This window comes from Lissotriton vulgaris, chromosome 7 (genome assembly GCF_964263255.1).
Source record: "Lissotriton vulgaris chromosome 7, aLisVul1.2, whole genome shotgun sequence".
Classification (NCBI taxonomy): Eukaryota; Metazoa; Chordata; class Amphibia; order Caudata; family Salamandridae; genus Lissotriton; species Lissotriton vulgaris.
Genome location: NC_141695.1, coordinates 157,936,065 through 157,960,644, shown reverse-complemented (window position 1 = coordinate 157,960,644; position 24,580 = coordinate 157,936,065). Strand labels below are relative to the sequence as shown.

Here is a 24,580-nt window from a genome sequence, read left to right as displayed (position 1 = left end):
CTAGTTTCATTATTTCCTTAAGTCCATTTGTATAATAGACTAGCTCAGGTGTACACCAGAGTCTCACCCATAGTGATAATGGTCTCAGAGTAGCATAATGATCTGTGCGCTTCATGTTTAGGTCAAGCATTAGAGGTATTAATGGTGTACTTGTTGGCAACCTCAAAAGGGTCCTTTCTCCATTCAGTTTCAGTGCGTCAATATTACAGCCCTCTAAGTATGATGGGATGTCATTGACAAACATTGAGAATAATGTGGGAGCCAGCACACATCCTTGGCGGACTCCTCGCTTAATTGGGATAGCATTTGTTAGTTCGCCGTTTGGCCCCCATCTTACTTTGGCATAGTTATTTTTGTGCAACCTTATAATCTGTTGCAGAAGACAAACCGGAAGCCCTTCAGAATATAAAGACTCCCATAAGAGTTTGCGTGAAACGAGATCAAAGGCAGCCCTAAGATCTACAAATGCAACGTAAAGATGCCCTTTCCTTATGTGGACATATTTCCAATTTAGGCAGCAAAGTCTAAAAACCTGATCTATAGTGCTTATTCTGGGTCTAAAGCCAGATTGGAACTTAGTGAGTACAGAACTTTCCTCTATCCATATATTCACACGTGTTAAAATGTGCCTTGCATAGATTTTTTTGTAAAATATCCATTAAACTAATGGGGCGATAGTTTGCTGGCTCATTCCTATTGCCCTTTTTAAAAATTAGTACGATTTCCGCACCCCCCCAGCTATCCGGAAAATCTGCACCTGCTGCTAGGGCATTACATAGAGAATTAATGTAAGGGCCCAGACTTTGATTTCATGCTTATATAAATCGCCGGGATTTTATCTAGTACGGGTGCCAACCATATTCTTACCTGGTGGCATCACTCAGAATTCTTATATAGAGCTGAGAAAACAGGTGGGGAGAGGCTTTTTCTAGTGATGCCTCATTACCAATAAGCATGGGCAAATTTAGCGAATTTGCGGTTCGCGAAATCACAAAAAATCCACGAATTCGTGGATTTCCCCACAAAATCGCAGATTGTTTTGCGATTTGCACCATACTTAACTGGAGTACTTTCTACTGGCTAAAAAGTGCTACCTCGTTGGGGAAGTGTATAGTGCTTTTCCTACACTACAGCTGCGTAAAGGGCCAGAAGAGTTGCCTCCAGTGACTATTTGTATGTAACTTTGCAATCGCGCTGGCAGGGGTCCCTTGCGTGAGCTGTCCATCATAGTGTGTAAAGGGCGGGAAGACGGTGCACACCTCTAGTGTGAGTGGCGGAGCCAAACGGGGGGGGGCTTCAACGTGAGTTCACATGCCTCTTGTGTGTGTTTAAAAGGTCAGACACCGATCAGAGCAGCAGATGACGAGAAAGAAGGTCATGGTCATGGGTATTGCGCCCGTGAAAGTCAAGGATGCAAAGGCCTCCATCAAGCATTATGGCTAATTTTTGACGGTAGATATGGGGAGAACGCACACCTGCCCAGCCTCGACAAAGCGCTCATTTTTTAGCTGATAAAGGAGTTACTGAATTTGAGCTTCAACTCGGGCACCTGCTTTAATTATTTGTATCTGTAAGTGCTTCCTGTTGAGGTTTAATTTTTGTGACAGGAGCCTCGTTGTCTACTTATAACTATTTTCTGACCCTGCTTCGAGGGTCAGAGCAGGGTCAGAGAATAGTTGCAAGTAGGCAACGAGGCGCCGCTCAGGAAGCATTTACAGGGTTACAGCAGGTACCCAAGTTGAAGAACATTTCTTTGTAACCCTTTTGTAAATGGTTACAAAGAAATTAACTTCAACTTGTGCACCTGCTGCTGTAACCCTGTAAGTGCCTCCATGAAAATTCGTACCGCTCACGAATTCGCGGATTTTCTGCGATTTCGCTAGATTCACGGATCGTGAAATCATGGAAAATCCGCAAATTCCGCGAGCGGAACGTATTTTCTGCCCACACTTTATTACCAACCACCTGTAAACAAGATGTGCTTCCAAGAAGAACAAGTTAGGAGAGCCACTGAGAAGAGTCTGCTTTAGAGAAAATATATTTTAAATCAGGGTTTAAATGCATGATTGAATCATTGCCAAAACTGATTATGATAAGATGAGTAAGGAGGGTTAGATGCCTGTGCCTGAAACACGGTGTGACTTCTAAATCATAGACTAAATCTGGAACAGTGGAAGAATTATGTCTACTCCCCAAGATGCTCTGCCTTTGATTTGAATAGTATCAGAACATACTTCAATGTCTGTGAGGAATGCTAAAAGAGAATGAATGTCCACCCAATGACTCCAAACCACCATAGTATGCCAATGGTGCAGAGAATTCCATAGATGGATTAAGGTTACCATATAAAGTAATTACTGACATGATTTCCAGGCTTGAACCTTTTTGTTATCACCTATTGCATTCTGGATGTTGTAGTTGCTTCCACATAACTAATTAGACTAATACACATGAAAACATTGATTTGTATGTGAAAAGTTCAGGAATGGAGGCAGTATTTGCAATGACCTCTAGTTGGGTGTTCAGCCTGTGGTGGATTTTTCTTTTTAGCTTATCATTTCTCTCAGCAATTGGGCGGCTTTTCATTAACACACAGCTGTCAACCAGGTCCTCGTTTTGACTGGGCTTCTATGTTTTTAGATCTGGAGTTCCAAAAGCAGACAAGAACATTCTTTGACATGATTGAGTATATGGTCCTTTAGATGTTGCCTAAAATGGTTTCAATCAGATGGTAGAGTGTAACTGTCCTGATAATGCTTATATTCTCTCTTCCAGTTAACAGCCTGGAGTGCTTTGGTTGTGAGGAAGATGCAGAGTGTGATCAGTCGCCGATAAGCTGCCATGGACCTGACGCGTACTGCAAGACATCTGTCCTGAAAGCCTCTGTCTGTAAGTAACTTTATTTCACTTGCTGTTCTGCTGCAATGTGTTGTGCTTCAATCTTGTTAGGCTCTTGCTATGTAAAAAACTTTTAAACTCAGGTGTGCGTGCGATGGTAGGAATGGCCCATTGGCAATTTCTTAAAATGTCACGGAAAATAAAACACAGAAATCAAATAAGTCCTTTCAAACTATTTTCCTACTATGACTTTCAGTGAAAATATTTACGAGTTTCTTTTCCCCACTATGTGCAATATTTTCTTGCAAATAACAAGATGCTCTAAAAAAGTGTAAAAAGTAGGGGTGGGCGGAATTTGTGTAATCGCGTGATGCAAATCTCCGCAAAACGGTAAAAAATCTCAGCGAACATGCAGAAATTATGCGAGCACGCTGAATTGCTTGCTCGCGATGCCTTTTTACTGTTAGCAATCGCTGTTTGCGTACTCGAGGGGAAATATCTTGTGAACACGCATTTTGAGAATGCAAACAAGCAAAAGATTTTGCAAAGCCGCGGAACGCAGAATTTTGGGCAATTTTGCGTTCTCCGCAGAACGCAAAATTACCCAAATTCCGTGAACGGAGCGGATTTTACTACCCAGACCTAGTAAAAAGCTAAACCTAACTATATAGCAGCATCCATGAACATACATATACCATGTGTACCAGTATCCATAAGCATATGGTGTACACAGCACCTAAAATTTCTGGCGTCTTGATGCTTGTGATGGAAGGAGAGAAAGTGTTAGTAAAGCAGGAGGGCTGATCTACAGAGCTATGGAAACAGGGAAGGCCACTCTCACCGGGTAAAACCAGTCACATGTTAGGTGTGCCTGATTTGTGAATGGCTCTGCCCAGGACCTACCAAAGTCTGTGGCCTGTAAGGACATTCGTTATCAGGCTTCTGGAAGCTACTACCACTGACCTGGCTTCAGTGAGCTATTACCATTAAATAGGTTTCTAGGAGCTATTAGCACTAACCTGATGAGGCATCAAGCATTTGATAAAATTTCTCTTGTTACTCTTTCCATCTGCAGTTTTCCTCACTGCCCTGAACATCAAGAAGACATGCGCCTATGGGGAAAGGCCAGATAAGGTGACACAGATTACTGCAAAGCGGAAAGTCAGCTTGTCGCTCCAGGAGAACTACTGCAACACCAACTTCTGCAATAACGATACAGACTTTGGTAAGCATCTTCCACTTTTCAACACCACCTCCAACTGAGATCACTTTCAAGAAAGAGGAACTTGGCTGTTACACTAAGGAAGCGCGGTCCACAGGTTGTAGTTCCGCATCTGCAATTCCAGCACTCTATGTGCTACCGCAGACCTACCACAGATGTTCCGCATGGTCAGAGAGATTAAACACCAAGCCCTTTGTCATGGCTGTAAAATATTATACAGAAAAAAACAATTAAGAGAATTACAGTTATTAGAAACCGTTTTACATAAACAGTTTAATCTGAGGTTTTAGAGGATGGATGCCATTTATCAGTTAGTAAAATCTAAATTCTTAGAAAGTGTGTTTTTCCAAAAATAAAATTTTGTTTTCCACCCATAGAGCAGTGAATCCCCCCAATTCAATTCTGAGGGTGTCACCCATCCCCATACCTTCCCCGCTCCTCCCACCCAAAACTTTCACTTTTCCCAAAACTCATGCAAATATTTTACCCATCCCTAATTACAATGCTGTTCCCTTACCACGATTCACTATGGGGATCCCTATTTATTTTTCTTTTAAAATTCAGTCTGTTTATAGCAAATTAATCTTTTTTTTTAACTTAAAATAAAATATTTTTTCAGTAAACTACATTTATATCAAATTGTTTTACACTCAATAGGTTTTCTAATATTTCAAGTCTCAGATATTGGTTTTTATTATTTTGTTTTTTAATAACTTTACATTGTACTGTTGTATACTTCACAACTGCACTCAGACTGTTCCTACAATCATAATCCTCTTTAGGGTTTTGTAGAGTTCCATTCTCCTTAGTGATTGGACGTTAACCCATTGGTAGATTAGGACCACACATTTAAATGTGCTAATGGTTATATTTCCAATGATTTCTGCATCCCACTTTTGAGTAATAGCAAATTTCACCACCCACATATGCGTTCTCATCCACTAAACATACCAAAATGCATATGTGGGTGTGTCCCCTCTGATCAGACAGTATTCAACTGAAGGACGGAAGATATTGGCTCATACAGAAGTACCACCTTCCAGGGAGACAGCCAAAGAGGCTGCAGAGGCTAGGAGGCAAGGTAGTGCTCAAGAGAGAAGAGAAAGGCATGACAGAAAGATAGATGTGAGAAAGTCATCTTTTTTGCTGTGATCACCCCCATTTTTAGACTGATACTGGTGGCCCTGGGCTTTAATAACCAGGCCCGATTACACTGCTCTGATTAAAAATGTATATGGTAATTAGATGTAAGTCCCTAGTATTTGGTAGGGCATGTAGGTTTAGAGGCCGAGCAGCTTTGAGGCACTTACGTGTGCGCTGCTGTGTTGCCTGCTGACATTTAAAAAGTCAGCCTGCTTTGCAAGCTGCTTTTAAATCGAAATTACCCGCAAATTCGACTTCGGATTTAATGTATTTCCAAAGTATTGAACTACATTATTTTACCAATAAGTCACCTCTAAGGTCTACCCCAGGTGGCTCCAGCATAGGGTGCCATGTACAAATAAGCAGGGACATTTTAAAATATGTTTTATATGCCCTGGTGAGGGAAAACTACCAATGATGTCCTTCCTCCCCCATTGTAGCCTTTTAGCGCCGTATGATAAATTGGGGATACTATAATGCAGTGTGTCTATTGACAGGAGTGAGCTAAAATAATATTTCATGGGCTTAAAAGATTGGTAATGATAAACCCAACAACTTGCCACTGAAATTATCATAACTAATATAGAAAAGAAGTTGTCGACTTTTCTTTTCAGGGAGCCAAAATCCAGTCTTCTAGCAGCCTCCCCTGATTGGCCAGCCCTTAACAGGCTTCGCCAAACTGATTGATGAGGTGATAAGTGGCCTGCACAGCGACAGGTTATCTGATGGGGGGAACTCTACAGCTGCAGAGACCAGGCCAGGACAGGGGCTGGGTAAATCAAACTGGGCTTCAAAGAGAGCAGGACAGTAAGGAATGCCAGCCAAGCATACCCCCTCTTCCTGTACCCCACACCCAAGAAGTTTGTAGCAACGTTTGTGAAAAGCTTCATAAGGTGACTGACGTCACCTGACGTCAAGAGTCAAGCTGACTGCCTCGCACTGCAACCTGGCCTGGATTTTAGGTTTATCCTGCTGGAAGCTCAGGAGCAAAAAGACTTCCATGAAATGACCGGGGGCTGCCGCTGAACCAAGCCAACGAAGTTGCTCCACATCCGGCCTCCTGGAGAGGACCTCTCAACGTTGAGAGAAAATCCTCTAGAAAAGTTTCTAAGTGCTACGGTAAAACTTTGACTGGGGCCTCCCGCTTAGTGTATCCGACCAGGGCTCCATCGTGGTCGGTCTCAAACCTTGACCTAGTTTTGGGCAAGCACAACCAGATGCAAGTTGGCTCTATATGTTTTTAAGCATAAGAACGTGTTTATTCTTTAAAAATTCATATCCCTGGTTCCCTATATTGGATGTTTGTCGTTTTGATGTAATTTTAATCATAACATATTTTCCTATTGTTATAAATTGGTTGTGGATTTTTATTGTGTGCTGTGTCTTGCTTATTTAATGTATTGGTGTTTTTAAATGCTTCACACACCTGTCTCCTAAGTTAAGCCTGCCTGCTCATTGATAGCTACTAAGGGTTGAGCAAGGGAATAATTTATTGAGAGCTTGTCTAGAGCATTTATTACGTTGGTGGCCTCATTGCTAGTGGTAGGTGTATAATTACGACTACTAATAATCCACCTTCAAACAATGGAGATGGTTGTGCGCATTAGAGAAAGGAAACATGGAGCCAGGAAAGGGTAAAAGTGATGAAAGAGGCCAATGAGTGAAGAGGAGGTTATTGGAATAACATAATGGAGATAAAGTGAAAATATATGACCATCATTAGTAAGCAAGAGATGTCACAGATTATGTGCCTTTCCTCTTTCAGAGCCTGTACCGGAAGAGCCCAACAACCTGCACTGTTATGGGGCCCTCTGCCAAGGTCGCCAGTGTGCCAGCTCTACTGCTATGGACAACTTGATGTGCCTTGGGAACCAAACCAAGTGTGTAGAATTGTCCATCTCAGGAAAGATAGGTAAGTGCATTGCTTGTGAAAGGTCGGTGTCACTAACATCCCACTGCTATGAAGAAGGAGAAAAAAAAACGTAGTGAACATTCACTCAAAGTCCTGCATTGACCCAGGAGCCCCGCAGCAGCCAGTACAAGAAGAGGTCCAGACTGAGAAAAGTCCTCTTCTCTCAGGGGGCATGCGTAACTGCTATATCAGTTGTTCCTAAGTCTCCACCTCCCCCCCACAATCTGAAACATACCTATCATCATAGAAATCTTCACATCTTTCTTCTTCACGTTACTATTGCAATAAAGGCATTAATCTAGTGGAGTTAATCTAGTAAGGAGAATCACTTAGGACTACATTCAAATCAAGTTTTATGTGAGGACAATAGTAAATGGAAGGGCCATTTGTGTGGATAGAAAACAAAATCTACTTTTGGTACACCCATGTTTATGGTTCATCATACTGGAAAAACCACTAGTCAACAAATTAAGAGGGGATAGGAAACGGTTGCTCATAAAGGTCAATCCTGGTGACCACAGAGGTCACCAAATAGATTTGGTTGTATATTTCAGTAGCGAAATGAAGTACCGAGGACAGGGGCAAAGGGAATCCCATTCATTACTACCTTCATCAAGAGGAAATGGGTATAAGATTGGACTCAAGAGCAGCTCCCATACCTGAGTTCATGGAGTAAATGGGTGAAGAGAGGAAGATGAAGTGAAAAAGTAAATTTGAGACAGTATTCAAGGATAATTTGGAAACAATTATAGACTTCAAATATCAAAACATGTTAAAAGATAATGCTGTTCCAGTTACACATTGTGTATGACATCTGATCATTTACAGAATAAAGTTAAGGGGATGTTAGATGATGTGTACAAAGGGCACAGTCAACCTAATAATAATCTCCATGGTTTTCACCAGTTGAGTAATGAGTTTAAGATTGGTAGGCATCCGAGTCACCATAAAAAGATTTTGACTCTGGCTGTTACAGCTGTCTTCTCAACACTAGATGTAGGTGGTGTGTAACATCAGATTGAATGAGAGGAGTGGTCTATACCTTTAAGAGTCTTTTTGATATTAGAGAATACATTTCAATACCTCTGACAGTCGTTTGAACTTTTAAGTACATTTTAGGATGGTTTTTGGAAAAGATTATAAGAAAACGTAATAGATCCTTGAATAATATTCTGGATTTGTTGGGAAAACAATTGTCAATAGTGTAAATTTAGATGTACAGAAGTGGAATATGTAAGACACAGAATGGCAAAGGATGGGATTAGACCAAATCCATGTTGAAGCAAGTCCTTGAGGCACCAATCGCAAAAACTAAAAACAATTTTTTGTTGCGACTGACAGAGAACTGTATATTAAACATTTGAATGAGGTTTAGAGCAAGGAATTGTGTTTAAGAATTTTAAACAAGAGACTGTACAGGGATATTAAAACCTTTTTAATAGGAAAAGAGTGTGTGACAGGGAGGACTTGGGCCCATCCAAACAATTGACACAACCTCATCCCAATACTATGGCCACGCATTCTACTGTACGCTTAATTACATCTGTTACCACTAATATGCTGCATAGACAGTCGACCAGCGGCATGAACATTCTCTCAACCCTTCATATCCTGACTTGAAAATCTACTTCTGAACTAAAATGTTGTAAGATTAAGGCTAGATCCAACAATAAGCCAACATTTTAAATTTTCGATCTTATTACAAGCTTCAAGATTGACACTATATTCATAGCTGAAAAGTGGACTCATAAGGCCTCTGCTCTGATTTGGGATTTGCCTCTCCTTTTGGCTTTAGATATTTCCACTTGTCATACTTGAGCAGGAAAAGGGTAGGGCTTTCCACCAAATTCTTCAAAATTTGCCCCTTCCCATTTTACTCTTTTCCAGACGCGGACATTTTCGGCCTCAAACGAGCCTTATCTAATAGAAGCACTACTACATTGCTTATGATTTATTGTACTACTTGCCAAATGCATGGTTCCGGCCTCCTGAAAACAGGTTTTGACTTTACCTCTTAAAAATAATGCCTCAGCTGATGTCTCCATTCTCAGCAACCATAAGCCTATCTCCCTACTACCATTCCCCAATAAGGTGCTAGAAAAGGAGATAAATTATCAACTTACTTCATTTCTTGATCATAAAGGAATTCTGCATCGTGTTCAGTCTGTCTTCCGTGCCTATCACAGCACAGAAACTGCCCTATTGTTCACCATGGACAATATCCGTCTCCAAGTGCTCATTGGCCTTGTTCCTACTTGACCTATCAGCAGACTTTGACATTGTTTCACAAAAGATCCTCTTGACGTGCTACCCTGAGGTGGGCGTGCATGACAATGTTCTCAATTGGATTGCTGTCTATCCTTCTGATCATGCTCAAGTAATTCTTCTTCTCCCTTATAGATCGGAATTTCAGAAATCAGAGCAAGGAGTGTTGCAGGTTTCATTCCATTCTTTTTAACGTATATGTCAATCCATTAGCTGTGCTAATTTGCTTTTTAAACCTTGAATTCTCAAGATGACCAGGCAGACAAATTCTCTCTAATCTTTACGACTACGTTCATCTTTTAGATTTTCAACAATGTCTCTCTAGCTGTTACAAATTGGATGAACGACAATTTCCTTTAAAATCAATGCAGACAAGAGTGAGATGTTTTCTGGTGGGTAAAGGACAATTCTTCTGGTTCAGCTGGTGGTCTAAGATATGAAGCACCACCCACGCCAGTCAGCTATTTGGGCTTCTCGTTTGAGTGGGAACATTCAATTTCCCTGCAAATCAGCAAGTTTTTGGCAATTTGCCTTTTTCACTTGCGGCTCCTGTGCACAAGTTCCCCTTTTTACCTCACTTCTCTAGACACGTTGTAAGCCAATACCTAATTTTATCCTTGCTTGATTACTGCAAGTCATTCTTCTTGGGACTTGTCATTAAAAGTCTTGCACAGGTACAATACATTAAAAACATGTCAGTCCATTTTATTTTTAATCTTCCCAGGACTGCCACATCTTCTCTTCTCTTGCTACTTAATTCAACACACCTTAAATTCCAGACCCTTAATTTAAACATTGTGTGGTTGATTATTCTAAACCCATCTATCTTCATAAAACATTGGCCCTATCCAACCCTTCGAGTACTCTCAGATAGTCCTCATTTCCTTTACTTCAGGCACCCAGAATTCATCGCCCAAGAGAAGGAAGATGGATGATCCTTCACCTCTTTGGTTCCTAAAAACTGGAAAGTTCTTCCTCAATCATGTTTATAGACCTAGCAGAAGAGGATCTTGGAGGTTCTACTGTTTGGCATTCATGGGAATGTGGTGAGGAGTTTGCGACCTGAGTTTAACGGGCTGTTTTGAGGAGTTTCGGACCTGATGCTTTCCAACCTTAGATCGAGTAAGCATCGGAGGTGTGTTCTCATAAAGCGTATATATTTTTAGGAGTGTTTGTGATATTCTAGGTGTTGAAAATGGCCATGTGTAGTATGCTTGGCTCATCTAAGTATGGAATACTATGTGGAGTGTGAGTCTATCGTGTACTTCCTATAAACCTATATAGGATCTGCGCGTTTAGACAACATAGACTGTGGGATTGGTGTACAGACTGATTCCAGACACCACCACCGGGTATGTTCGCCTGTATTCGAGCTAGTTCACAGTGCCACTGTAACCTCCTCTTACCAGGAGAGAATAGTTCTTGGCTCAGTCACTCCTGCTCACTTTGTCTCAGAGAGATACACAGAATAAACGGTGGGGACGTTTTCAATAAGCATTTATTGAACCAGCGTCATTCTAGTGTAAAATAGGTGTGCTGAAACAACCATATGACAGAAACAGATATAAATGAGGATGAGCACCAACAGAGTAAAAGGATGGTAGATTCATACCATAGTGATAAAACAATGAATATATGCAAGCATATAAGTACATGACAATAATAATGCGTACTCCTACAATGCAACCCAAACTAGATGTACCTTGCATACTCCTACGATGCAACCCTAACTAGATGTACCTAAGTGTATCTAGCATGTATGTAGGTGTAGAGCCAAGAATCTCCGTAGGATGAAGCCAACCCCATTAACAGAAGTGAGAGACCGTGGAACCCCGTCTTGGTCTCAAGATGGACACCCTGTGAGAGATGTCAGACCACTGCGAGCTGGAGTGTATGGGTGCAGGAACCGCAATGTCTTGCGTCAGCATGGAAGTCTTTCTCCTCTGAATGCCCCAGCAAAGATATGGTGTATAAGTACCCAAAAGGTACCCTCAGGGGTTCTACCTTGCTGTGTCATTTTGGCAGAGGATAACGAAAGGGATGACCCATATACATTTATGTATTACAATGGCAGGGAACATGCAGGTGAAAGGTTAGGTGACTACCCCGGCCTATTTTTGGGTACATTACAAAACATAACAAGTCGATTGTGAGGTTGGACAGAAGATGAGAAAGTAGCTGGTGGTTCAGATGTGCGCACAAGTCTTTCTTTGCCCCTCTGCTATGTAAGTACCTATGAAAATAAAAAGTTCTTTAGATTCAACTTGAGTGGCTGTGTCCTTTTTGAACAAGGTCCCCTTGGTAGCATTCCTTTCTCCAATTTTGCCTAAAATATACTTGTTTCTGTCATTGCCCCCTCTTTGCTTCCGTGCCTACACAGAAAACACCAAAATGTATTTAGACTGCGTTAAGAGTTGGCATTTACATATTTGACTCGTGCTATCTTTGTGACTGCTGCCAGGATTTGATGTGAACAAAATTGCAATAGTGGTTACCATCATCAGGTACCCAGAGAGTTGCTGGGGAGTGAAGTTCAAGCAAATCCTACTGGTGAGGTCCATCTGAACTCTATGATCAATGGGCATTCTTTTTCTTTTCTAGACTTTCATTGTTTGTTCTGAATGGATTGCAATGGGCAGGTCCTGCTATTTTCAAATCAAACCTCTGAAAAGAGTCCTTGCATGCTCCTCCCCGGTCCTTGTAGCCATTTGGTCTTTGGAGTTGGACTACAGAGTCGTCTATTACTCACGTATGTCCCTCTGCCAATTGTGAAGGCTCAAAATATGCAGATGTATTTATAAAACACAAACCTAGCTACAAAGTGATGCTGTGTTCTGCTGGGGCGTTGGGAGCTCAGGTGTCAGAGTGATGTGTACTTTGAAAAGATGAGTCTTCATTTCCTGTTGGAAGGTGGACTAGGCAGATTTGACCAGATTTCCCCAGCTTTCTGCCTCTCCACTGGATCAAGTTTAAATGCCATGTATTGTACAGAAGACTTTACATATCAGCAGTCCCTAATCCTTAGCCTGAGCAAACCAGCACACAATCTGTGGTCTCAATCTCAAGCCCGCTTATAGAGTAAAGTTGCCCACTGTTCTCTGGCCGAGACTGTACAAATTTGGAGCTATAGTTTTTTAATTGGCATTCTATATGATGAAGTTAGACCTCTTTAGGAATGTTAGCACTCTAATTAGGTTTTAAGGATAGAAACATGCACCAACCTATTGACAAAGTCTCAATTTTGTCATACAAGATAGTTTGCTTTTAGTCCAAGACACAACTCTCACATAGGCTAGCTTGTCAGATATTTTCAGTGCCTCATACCAATGACCAATGCTCATATATAATAGAGTTCCAGGAGTCATTATTTGACGAAAGGGCTTCTTTCAGAAACATTGATGAGGATAAGTAAGGGCTGGCAACCCTTTCAATGACTTTGATATCTTTGATATTCTTTCGCAGGCCTCACGTCGGACGTCTCCATGAAAGGTTGCGCTGAGGTTCCAGAGTGTGAGGAGGAGATGGGATTTAGAAGCACACATGCCTCCTTCCACCTGCAATGCTGTGACTCTGATTTCTGCAATGGAGGCACAGGTAAAGTTTGTTTGTGGGACATAATCAAACTGGTGCACATGGGTAAGCCAGTGTGCAAAGCATGAGCCAATGGGGACACAGGTGGGACAGTGTACATGAAACAAACCAATGGGAACAGAGCTAAGAAAAGTATGGATCACAAGCTAATGGAAATACATGTTGGATGGTCTGTGGAACGCAAACAGGAAAGTAGTTGGGGCACCAAAGACCTACTCAAGCTACCATTGAGCACACAACCTTCAAGACTGACGAAGACACAGAACCTTAAGTACCTCCGGCAACATAACCACCATGACACAACCCAGTGATCCACTGCTTGAAGAGACTCCATTGCTCGAACCAGTACAGACACAAGGAGGACTTTGTGGATAGCACACATCAATGTGGACATTGATAAGATGTCCTGCAAGGCTCACACCTAGTGGGATGTAGGCAGAATGTTTTCTGAAGACACAAGTGGACATCCATGAATTTAATCAAGGCACATGAGCCAAAAGTGACAGAGGAAGTACTGTGAATGTACTACAAGTCAGAATGTCAGTTGGTAGGACAGTCTGCAGGCAGGAATCAATGTAAACATTGGTAGGAGAGCCTGCAAAGACACAAACCAGAAGACAAAGGTACGTGAAGAGTATAGTTAATCTGCAGGGTACAAACCAACAGGAGCACAGAGGGCTGACAACTGGGCAAATGCCAACAAGGACATGCTCCCTGCAGGCTCATCCTTTGCAGACGACACTCTTTGTGTCCATGCTCGCTTAAGGTGTTCATAGCATGAGTCAGCTGGGACACAAAGAGTGAAGTCTGTGGTAGATGAGCAGTCAATGAGACACATGTAGGTCAACCAGCAGGCATAAACAAATTGTAAATCAGGGAGTTGCCATTGCATGAACCAAGGGTGAAACATGAGCAAGGGAGCTTGCTAGCACATGACAACATAGATACAGGTATGATAATCTGCAGGCATCACGTACATTAACACGGGTAGTAGCGGAAGGGCCACATTTTCTAAACCTTCACTTCAAAGCAGTGCTGCAAGCAAACTTAGTGTGCTGTGTTGTGGGAAAGGGAGAAAGCAGAAATGGTCCATTTTACAAAGATATGGAGCCTTTCTGCTCACTCCCTGCGATGGTGCACAATCTGCAGCCTAGTGCCAACTCACACACCCTTGCGCTATAGTGCAAGCATGCCTGTGTTACAGGCAGGATTGTTTTTGTGCAGGAAGGAACACAAGGCAATATAAGGCAATCCTTATATGCATTTTCCTCTGTCTATGTCTGCTGCAGAATGTATGAAAAATATAAAGAGGATGTAATGAGGAGAAATAAATATATTTCTACTAGTTACACCTCACTTGGGAAGGAGAAGCAGTTTGACACACATCAAGTCTTGGTAAATCTGGAAATGCACCGAAATCCATAGGTGGATGCATGAAAACATCCATGAACCACCCATGGTAAACCTTCCAAGTTTAAATATAACATAACTCAGCACATGCAGCTACCTTGAGTTGCATTTCTTTACGAAGCCACGCAAGGTCATCCAATTCAGGCCTTTCACAGCTTTTTCAATATCACTGAAGCCTTTGCATTGTTCTTGCATCACCTTGAGTGACGCAAGGACAACACAAAGCCTTCAGAAATATGGGCCTAAGTGTGTAAAGTCTACTCACTGGTTGGGTGCAGCTCAGTTCCTGGACCACACTCTGGGGTATTCTTTGTAAGTTAAGTGGTTAAGGAGGAGAGTGCAGGTTTATGCTCATAACATTAATTAGAGCAGCCTTTCAGATGGGATTCTCTTCAGCCTCTAACAAAGGTTTCCGAAATTCCTTCTGGTTTGATTGTATCTTCCAGTGCAGGGTATTGCTTACTCCATTCTGTCTCCTGTATCCCTGCATGGCCCTGCTGGTATCCACCAATCTGACAAAGCAGGTTAAAACATACTTCATTCAGTGTAATGCTAGGGATTCTTGGGCCCTATGCAAGAAATATTGTGTGGGCCCCTGTTTAGAAAAAACTTTGAATTTTACTATCCATTTTCTTTACTAATCCAAGCTCTGTGTTGCCTAACAATATGTTAAATATTAGGATAAAATACACAGAAGTGAGTTAGAAAAAATGGTCTCTTGCCCATATGGCACCTTGGAAGGTGTGGGCCTTGGCAATTACCCACTTAGCCCATGCCTTAAAACATCTCTAGCTTCAGTGTATTTCCTGTGGGTCGCTGGGGCATGAAGGCTTTCTGTCACCGCCAGTTTACACGGTTGTCTGCACTGTACTGTCCCATGATGGTGGTTTCAGCTATTTTACTTTACCATTCAGATGATCAGTTTCTTGCAAGTGGTTGCCTTTTATTTGCAGCTAACTCATTATATGTGATCCTCATGACGTTGACTTGATTTACTTCATGCGTAGTTAGGTATCTGTCCTCCTAGGTCATCCACAGCCACAATTTGTTTGTGCCAACCATTAATTCATGTAAAGCTGCCTGTCTTTGGTTCTCACTTTGTTTTGTTTCATTTCAGGTCCAACTGAGGATGACCTGGTGCCCAACGGAGTTGAGTGTTACAGCTGCAGCGCAGGCGATGAGAAGATCGGATGTCCACTCTCGAGAGCCACCACGGTCAACTGTACAGGATCCATGACCTCCTGCTTGGAGGCCTACGGTGTGACCAGAGAACGTGAGGAACTGTTATTTCTCTCTCCCCTCCCTTCAAACTTCTCCTAGATGCCTGTGCTTCCCTCTTGAATTATGTCTCACCTACAAAGGCTCTTCTCTTAGGTCACCATCCGGCTCTTGCTTCAATCTCCTACAGTAGTACTTTAATTCCTTCTACCTTCTTCGTGAAAAGTTTAACATTGACTTCATTCGTCTTCCCTAATCTACCATGTCCTTCTCCTTTATGCTCCCCTGCTGCTTCTTTTCCAACCCGTTGGCCCTTTTTCTTGGTACCTCCCTTCCTCACTGCTACTCTCGAATCACTGGTTTCTCTGGTTTCATTTCTCTTACATGGAAAGAGTAAATTATGTCTGACTTTTAGGCAGAAAAGTAACTAGAGAAGAGTTTCAGACCTATTGATAATTATACTAATAATCATAATATTTGCACTGCCCCGTATATATTACATACACTATTGCTTGTCCTACTTATAATTGCAGTTCTATTCTTGTTCTAATAATAGTTATACTAATAGTAACTACAACTATAGAAGTAATTATAAATATAATTCTACCAATAATTGTGCTCCTGTTTCCGCTATTAGCAATATTCATGTCACTGCTACACATACTATTGTAAATTCTAATAACTGTGCTTGTTCTATTTATAGCAAGACTGCCACTACCATTGCTACCAAATGAATGAATGAATAATAATAATAGTGATTGTTATTGGTATTATTTGTTTTGTTTGTTATTGGTGGTATTATCATCAGTTGTAGTAGTGATACAGCATGATATTATTATTACTATTCTTCTTCTTATTATTTATTGTATTTGTTATTGATATAACAGATAGAGTACCCCCTGCCATACATTATATGGGGATTGTAAGTCACTGAGGAGTTCCATAACCATATAGAGGAACAAGGCTGAATGCCAAGTTCCTTTATAAGATTATGGAACGCGGAGGTACATGAGGGGTACTTTATCCCATATAATACATGGTCCCACCAGCACCTATCCCACAAACCACTTAAAACCTTGGTGCGTAGCTCTTTCTTTTGAAAGAGCGAACATGTTTGCAAATATGAAGAATACAAATAAAACTTCTAGTGCAAAATGAAACACATCCTATGTGTTGCAAAAAGAAATTAAAAACAGTTCAATACAAAGCAGTTTAAAAAACCCAAAAAGCTGCAGTAGCTCCGAACAGGTAGAAACATGCAGAAAGATTCTAGCTTTTCTCTATCTAAGGAGTGCAAAAAATAAACATATTTTCCTTGCTTGTCATTGTAAGCTATTAAAATAGAGAAGAAAGAAAAGCAACATTCCATTTGTTGCTTTAAACAGCTGCTTTAATTATGCTGCATGCCCTGACTTGCCTTTCATCTCGACTGCTTGCAGGAGGCAATGTGATGCCAGAAACCTCGAGTGCAATAACATAATAGTCGAGTTCTGATGTATTTTCTTTATAATCGGTGACTTGGTGCATCACAATTCATTGATTATAAAGATGTTAATGACTACTGTTTATACAGTGATTACAGAATCCCTTGTATCATAGTAATATTTGTATCAGTAGTTGTAATAAAGCATATTATTATTATTATAATTATACCTCTCATAGAGAGCCAATAGCACAAATAACTGCATTCTAAATCCCGTAATTCACTGCTATGACGTAGAAACAGTAGGTAACAGATCTTCATAAAGGAATTCCAGGCTGCTTTGACAGGCCTCTCTGAGAGCAGCGCTGGAAAGTAGAGAGCAGAGCTTTTGAAGGGAGAAAAGGGAAAACACCTAGAGTGGGTCGGTGGGTGGCAGGAGGCCAGGTATTTTTTTTTTACATTATGGGCAGTGTGGAGAGGCTGTGTTAGGTACGGCTCTTACATTACTCCTCTGCCCTGATTATCAGTTGAAAGCAGAGGCAGATGATTTTTTAGGGGCATACATATCATAAAATTATAGATGGCTCTCGTTGTCTAGTTGATGTCCCTCAGAACCTTTCAGTGAAAAACATCAATGCTATTCGCTGTTACCCATCTAGAAGTTGTTCTTATTGTTGTACATCTACAACTGATAATGATAATAACAATAAAAGCCATCTCCGACCAGCCAGTTATCGCAACAGTGATCTGTGATCTATAACCAGTGCATAGGTCCCCTTTTTGCTTCCGGCATGACTGGCTTCTTTCTGTAATTGCTTCTCTTTTAGCCACTCTTGTACTCATAGGTGTGTAGGTGATATCACATGTGATCATATTGCTTAATCTGCTCTTGTACTTGTAGGTGATGTTGTCTCCAGCAGAGTTATCCGAGGGTGTGCAGCACCAAAGACGTGCAATGGGTCATTTCTGTCACTTCTACACCAGTTTCAAGAACCCCAAGTGTTTTGCTGCAGTGGAAATTTGTGCAACAGTCGCACATTTATAGGAATGCAGAACGCAAGCCATGGAGTTTCCAACAAACCTTCCTCTGATGGCCTCTCCGAGCACTCTAGCCATGTTACGTCCAACGCTGACATCTACAGTGCTGCCAATACTGCAAATGGCAGTGTTCTGGGCACCACAAGTATGGAGGGAAAATCAAATGTGACCCTTTCGGACAATAAAAATCTCCTGAACTCAACAAGCAATATGTCTATCACAAACTACTATGAAGACAGTACTGCAGAAATGGAGTTTGGCACCAACTCAGATCTTACACAATTAGAAGATCAGCAAGACAGTGGGTATGATCCTCAAGGCCAAACTGACATACAAATAACTGATGACTTAATTTTGTCCCACCAGGGAATGCCTTTAGATGACCTTGATCTTAATGTTTCAGTTTCCAATATGTCCTCTGATCTTTACCAGAGTGGGGTTGATGAAGGTGGTTACTCCACAGGTGGTTCCGCCAATGTCGTCCAGTCTCTAAAGCCGTCTGAAGGTAACAATTCTATTTTCAATAACTCCTCAACAGGTTTCCTCAGTGGCCCACCTGATATTGCTATCTCCAGTGACAATGGCAGTGCTTCCATTTCAGGAGTATCACCGGGAAACAAGAATAACTCAGTTACCAATAGTTCGTCAGTTTACCACACTGGCGTTAATGACACAGTCCTTTCCAGTAATGATTACAGCTTTGCTCCCAATGCAGGAATGGCCTTGGGAGGCAGCAATGACTTAAATTCCAAAAACCTTTCAACAGTTTCTCCTATTGTCTCTTCAACAGCTTCACCTGTTATCTCAGCCTTTAATACTACTGTCAGTGGTTCCCCAATTAGTCATCATATCTCAGAAATATTGACAGGAGGCACAAATGGCACAGCGTCCTTTAATTCTTCAATGGATTACCATAACAGCTCTGACCACATAGGTCTTAGTGGTATCACCTCCCCCTCAGTGACACCCCCAAGAGTTACAAATAATTCATTTTCCCCCAGTTCCACAGTACTTTACAGTGGCACTGATCACACTGATGTCCCCACAGGTAATTCAAGTATTAACTTTACCTCCTCAGATGGGTATGATGTCACTACCCATACTCCTATCTCATCTGCAGGTGACAACAGCAGTACACTCCTTGCAGGGATATATTCAGGCATGCACAACATTTCACTTTCCAGTAGTAACTCAACCGTATATCACAATGTCACTGAACACACCACTCCCACTCCTGGCAACCACAGCACTGCTTCCTTCTCAGCAATGTCTGAGGGCAGTCACAATGTCTCAGGTTCCAATAGTTACTCAGTAATTTACAATAATGGCTCAGGCCTGAGTGATCATGACACGGATACCCACAGTAGTACCTCCTATTCAGGAAACATAGCAGGAGGCAACCTGTTAGACTCCAACAACTCTACCACAGTTACTCCTATGAGCTCAACCCTTAGTACGGTGCTCAGTGGAAACCAAACTGGTGTATCCAACTCAACAATATCATCAAGCGTAAACGATGGCTCTAGAGCAGCCATTTCATCAATGGTTTACTATAATGCTTCAAACCACACAGGCCATGATAGTGCTGCCTCCTACGCATCAATGTTGTCAGGAGGTCCTAATGACTTGAGTTACAATACTTCGGCAACACATTATTATAGTAGCTCTGATATAAATATAGGTAATGACAGCATTGCCCCCAGTTCAGGAAGTAACTTGCCTACCACCGCCTATGGTGATTCCAACCAGACTACTACTCCTCCCTCCAATCATCTCCTTAACATCACAGTGCCCAAAACTATTATTTCATATCCCCATGGCTCGAATGGTGGTGTTGCCAGCACCAGTCCCTCTATCAGTATTGAAATGAGTACGTCCCACTTAGGAATGAGTGCAGGGGGAACAAATGACTCAGCTTACAATATCTCTTCCAGTGACTACAGTTACTCTGGATCAGTTATGCCTCTAGGAGGCCACAATGAGGGGATTTCTAATGCATCCTCAGCCATTTACCACAGTGACTCGGAGCATGCTGGCCTCACCTATGGTGACTTTAAAAATGACTCTCTCTCAGGAATGCCATCAGTAGGCCACAATGACTCACTTCCTAATGTTTCTTCAATCGTTTACCACAGTGGCTCAGAGCATGCGAGTCTCTCCGCAGGGGACCACAGTAATGGCTCCCGTACAGGAATGCCCTCAGTTGGCCACAACGACTCGATTTCTAATACATCCTCAACTATGTACCACAGTGACTCGGAGAACGCCTATGGAGACTTTAAAAATGACTCTGTCTCAGGAATGCCATCAGAAGGCCCCAATGACTTGCTTTCTAATGCATCCTCACCAATTTACCACAGTGGCTTAGAACACAGTGGTCTCTACACTGTAGAGCTCGGCAATGGCTCCCTCCCAGAAATGCCTCCAGGAGGGAATGACTCAGTTTCTGATGTTATCTCAGCCACTGTTCTCTCAACTGGTGCCAACAGCAATGACTCTTTGTCAGTATACTCACCAGGTAGCCACAATGACTCTCTTTCTAATATATCCTCAGCCGTTTACCACAGTGACAAAGAGCACGCTTATGGCGACTTTAAAAATGACTCTGTCTCAGGAATGCCATCGGAAGGTCACAATGACTTGCTTTCTAATGCTTCCTCACCAATTTACCACAGTGGCTCAGAACATGGCTATGGTGACTTTAAAAATTACTCTGTCTCAGGAATGCCATCAGGAGGCCACAATGACTTGATTTCTAATGTATCCTCACCAATTTACCACAGTGGTCTCTATGCTGCAGAACTCAGCAATGGCTCTCTCCCAGGAGTGCCTCCAGGAGGTGGCAATTACTCTGTTTCTGATGTTATCTCAGCCACTGTTCTCTCAACTGGTGCCAGCAGCAATGATTCTTTGTTAGTATACTCACCAGGTAGCCACAATGACTCTCTTTCTAATATATCCTCAGCCGTTTACCACAGTGACAAAGAGCACGCTTATGGTGACTTTAAAAATGACTCTGTCTCAGGAATGCCATCGGAAGGTCACAATGACTTGCTTTCTAATGCTTCCTCGCCAATTTACCACAGTGGCTCTGAACACAGTGGTTTCTACGTGCCTCCAGGAGGTGGCAATGACTCACTTTCTAATGTTTCTTCAACCAGTTACTCAGAGCATAATGGTCTCTCAACCAGTGACCACAGTAACAGCTCTCTCCCAGGAATGACCTCTACAGGTCACAATGGCTCGGATTCTAATACTTCCTCAACCACTTACCATAGTGGCTCAGAACACGCTGGTGTCACTGCCATAGACTACAAAAATGACTCTCTCGCAGGAATTTCCACAGACCGCCACAATAATTCACATTTTAATATTTCCTCAGAGCACACTGGTCTCCACTCTGGTGAATACAAAAATGACTCTTTCTCAGGAATACCATCAGAACACCACAATTACTCGCTTCCTAATATGTCTTCAAACAGTGGTCTTTCTTCTGCTGACAACAACAGTGACTCCCTCTCAGTAATGCTATCTGAAGACCGCAATGATTCGCTTTCCAATATGTCCTCAAACGGTGGCCTCTCCCCAGGTTACTCCAACAGCGGTTCTTTCTTAGGAATGCCTCCGGGAGGCCACAATGACTCACTTTCCAATATTTCCTCAACAATTTACAACACTGGCTCAGAACACAATGGGCTCTCCACTGTTCACAACAACAGTGACTCCCTCTCAGGAATGCTATCTGAAGACCGCAATCATTCGCTTTCCAATATGTCCTCAAACAGTGGCCCCTCCCCAGGTTACTTCAACAGCGGTTCTTTCTTAGGAATGCCTCCGGGAGGCCACAATGACTCACTTTCCAATATTTCCTCAACAATTTACAACACTGGCTCAGAACACAATGGGCTCTCCACTGTTCACAACAACAATGACTCTCTCTCAGGAGTACCATCCGAAGGTCACAATGACTCACTCACCAATGTCTCTTCAAACATTTACCACAGTGGCTCAGAGCACACTGGTATTTCCAATACTAACCACAGCAATGGCTCCCTCCCAGGAATGTCCTTAGGAGGTCATAATAACTCTGCTTCAAATAATTCAACTCTTTACCACAGTAGTTCTGAGTATTACAATTTCTCCATTCATGGCCTCGACAGTGCCCTGCTCGCTGGAGCATTCCATAGGAACCCAAGTTCTAATAGTTCTTTGCCTGTTTCCCATGTTAATCCCAACCACACCAACATGACAAGTGGCCACAGCAGTGTATCTCACTCAGAGACAACCGCAACAAGCAACAATAGTTCCCCACTGGGTTACCACACTGGTGCCAACCACACAGGTATCTCCCACGGGGGAAATGAAAGTAGTGGTAGCAATATGAGTGCATCTTCCTTAGGTGCCAGCAGTGACAGTTTCCTGAATCGCAACTCCTCTACAATGATCAACAATGAGCCCCACCATGAATCCTCACCTGAGATACCCTCAACAGATTACCCTAGTAATGTCTCAATGCATAACGTTTCTAATGAAACAGTCTCATCTTCGTACTCCGACAGTGCAGTCAATACTGACATCCTCTACAGGGGCGATCCGAACGGGACCTCAGGCATCACCATGACCTCAACCACAACCACGAAGAGAGAAACTGGCAACAACATTTATACTACAAATAGTCATCCTGGAAGAATAGTTAACACATATGTCTTCTTAGCTGTGGTCATATCGGGACTGATGTACTGAATACCTCTCCATAGCATATTGTGTATAATACTTATGAGAGTTCTTTAGTTCTTTTGAGATTGAGAACTTGAAAACAGGTTTGGATTGAAAATTGAAAATTATGCTTTGGAGAGAAATGTAAAAATCATATTTGATCACCTGTTTTATAGGGTTGCCTTTTTCTGATGTCAGTTAGAAGGCAGTTCCCAGTTGTGGGGGCCACAACAAATAAAGCTGGTTCTCCAGCCTTGCATTTCCAAAAATATTGGCTCTGGATTCCAAGCAAAGGGACTTTAAGAGATGGTAGAGCCTAAGCCTGTGTGTGATGAAGGAAGGGTCCACCTTGTAAACACTCAGGAGGCCAGTACAGAGATTCTTAAAAAGCAGAGCCTGCTGCACCAACAACCAGAGAAAACTATGTTGTGTGATTGAAATGAGATCATTCAGGGCAGTAAATCACAGTGGATCTAAAAAAAGTAAGCTTACATTGTTTTTGCCAGTTGTCCATTGACGAATTTACTAAGCCTTAAAGAATGGCACATTTGGGGTCAGTAGTTTACTATAATCTTTCAACACAATTGATCTTAAGCAATAGAGACCATCACATTTGAAAGTTATTGGTCTCTACTCTGGAAGGTGATAGCTGTTGAAGACTTAATTTCTGGAGCTGTTGACTTCAGTAGAATACCACAGTTCCAGAAGTATCTTCTGCTTTAGGGTTAATTTCTCTAATGCTCTTAGGAAATAGTTGCAAGATCTCCTTAAGCACATCGTTTTGGAATCTGAATAATATGCAGTTAAGTCTAAATTTAAAAAAAAATTGTCTGCCTTAAATTCAACACTGTTCTGATCAAATTTGGGATCCATCGAGCATTAGCTGGAATCTTAACCTCAATGGGAAACCTTGGATATTCATGTGAATCTTAAGGTCACCATTTTCAGGGTTGTGTAGAAACTATGTCCTGTTGCTACTTTGTCCTGTCGCTAGGTTAGGTCTTTTTGTGGGACGGTTTGGTTGCAGATGCTCTAAACAGACGTCGACATGTGTTCTGCTGGTTTAGTGTAATGCCTTTTCGTGCTTGCCAGTTCCAGATGTGTTTGTGTTTCTCCCTTACTCTGTAAGATGGTGTAACTGTGGTTATTGTGCTACTAAAGGCAAGTCACACTGCATTGTTAGCACTAATCTGTGCTAACTCATCATGTATCCTGTGGATGTATTGTTCCAGAAACAGCTTTTATAGAAATTGTTTTTCAAACAGTCTATGCAATGAGATTGCAAACTCTTTGATTGAATGCAATATTTTTTGTGAATTCTGTGCCTCTATAATTATAAAGAAATAGTGCACAAACAAAATAAAAAGACTCTGTTTTATTTATAAAGGATTTGATTTAGTGGCAACCTTGTTAATCAGATATTCATAAGCGGAACGATCATGACACTAACCCCCCATCACCTCAGGTATTAGGCATTTCCGACAAACGAGATAGTCACGGGGTGGATTGAGGAAAGGCTTCATGGACATGTGGTAAATAAAATCAAAGTCTGTTGTTGGAGCCATCCACTGCAGGATCTTTGCAGGCTCAAAGATGAGGATGGACTGAGAAGACCGATTCATGCTCCACTAAGCACAGCTCAGCCATCATTAGTATTTCTTCCTCCTCCATGTACATTTCATACATGTTGCACATTTGTGGGAAGGGAAGCCCACACGTGGGGCACGTGGTCCTATCCTGTTTGCCTTGTTGCCTTAATTGACCACACAAATACCATAGTAAGGAGGATACATTATTTCTAAGA

The 24,580-nt window shown here is 42.0% G+C and overlaps 1 protein-coding gene across 1 annotated transcript in view; it reads left to right on the top strand.

Moving 5' to 3' along the window:
- The window catches only part of LOC147701052 (uncharacterized), a 46,835-nt gene extending 22,672 nt beyond the window's left edge, over positions 1-24,163 (top strand). The window contains exons 2-7 of the mRNA XM_086929847.1: positions 2,776-2,889; positions 3,914-4,063; positions 6,969-7,115; positions 12,843-12,974; positions 15,499-15,654; positions 17,924-24,163. Coding sequence (XP_086785973.1) covers positions 2,776-2,889; positions 3,914-4,063; positions 6,969-7,115; positions 12,843-12,974; positions 15,499-15,654; positions 17,924-22,803 — 5,579 coding nt within the window. The 3' untranslated portion in view covers positions 22,804-24,163. The remainder of the gene's footprint in view (positions 1-2,775; positions 2,890-3,913; positions 4,064-6,968; positions 7,116-12,842; positions 12,975-15,498; positions 15,655-17,923) is intronic.
- The last annotated feature ends 417 nt before the right edge of the window (positions 24,164-24,580 follow it).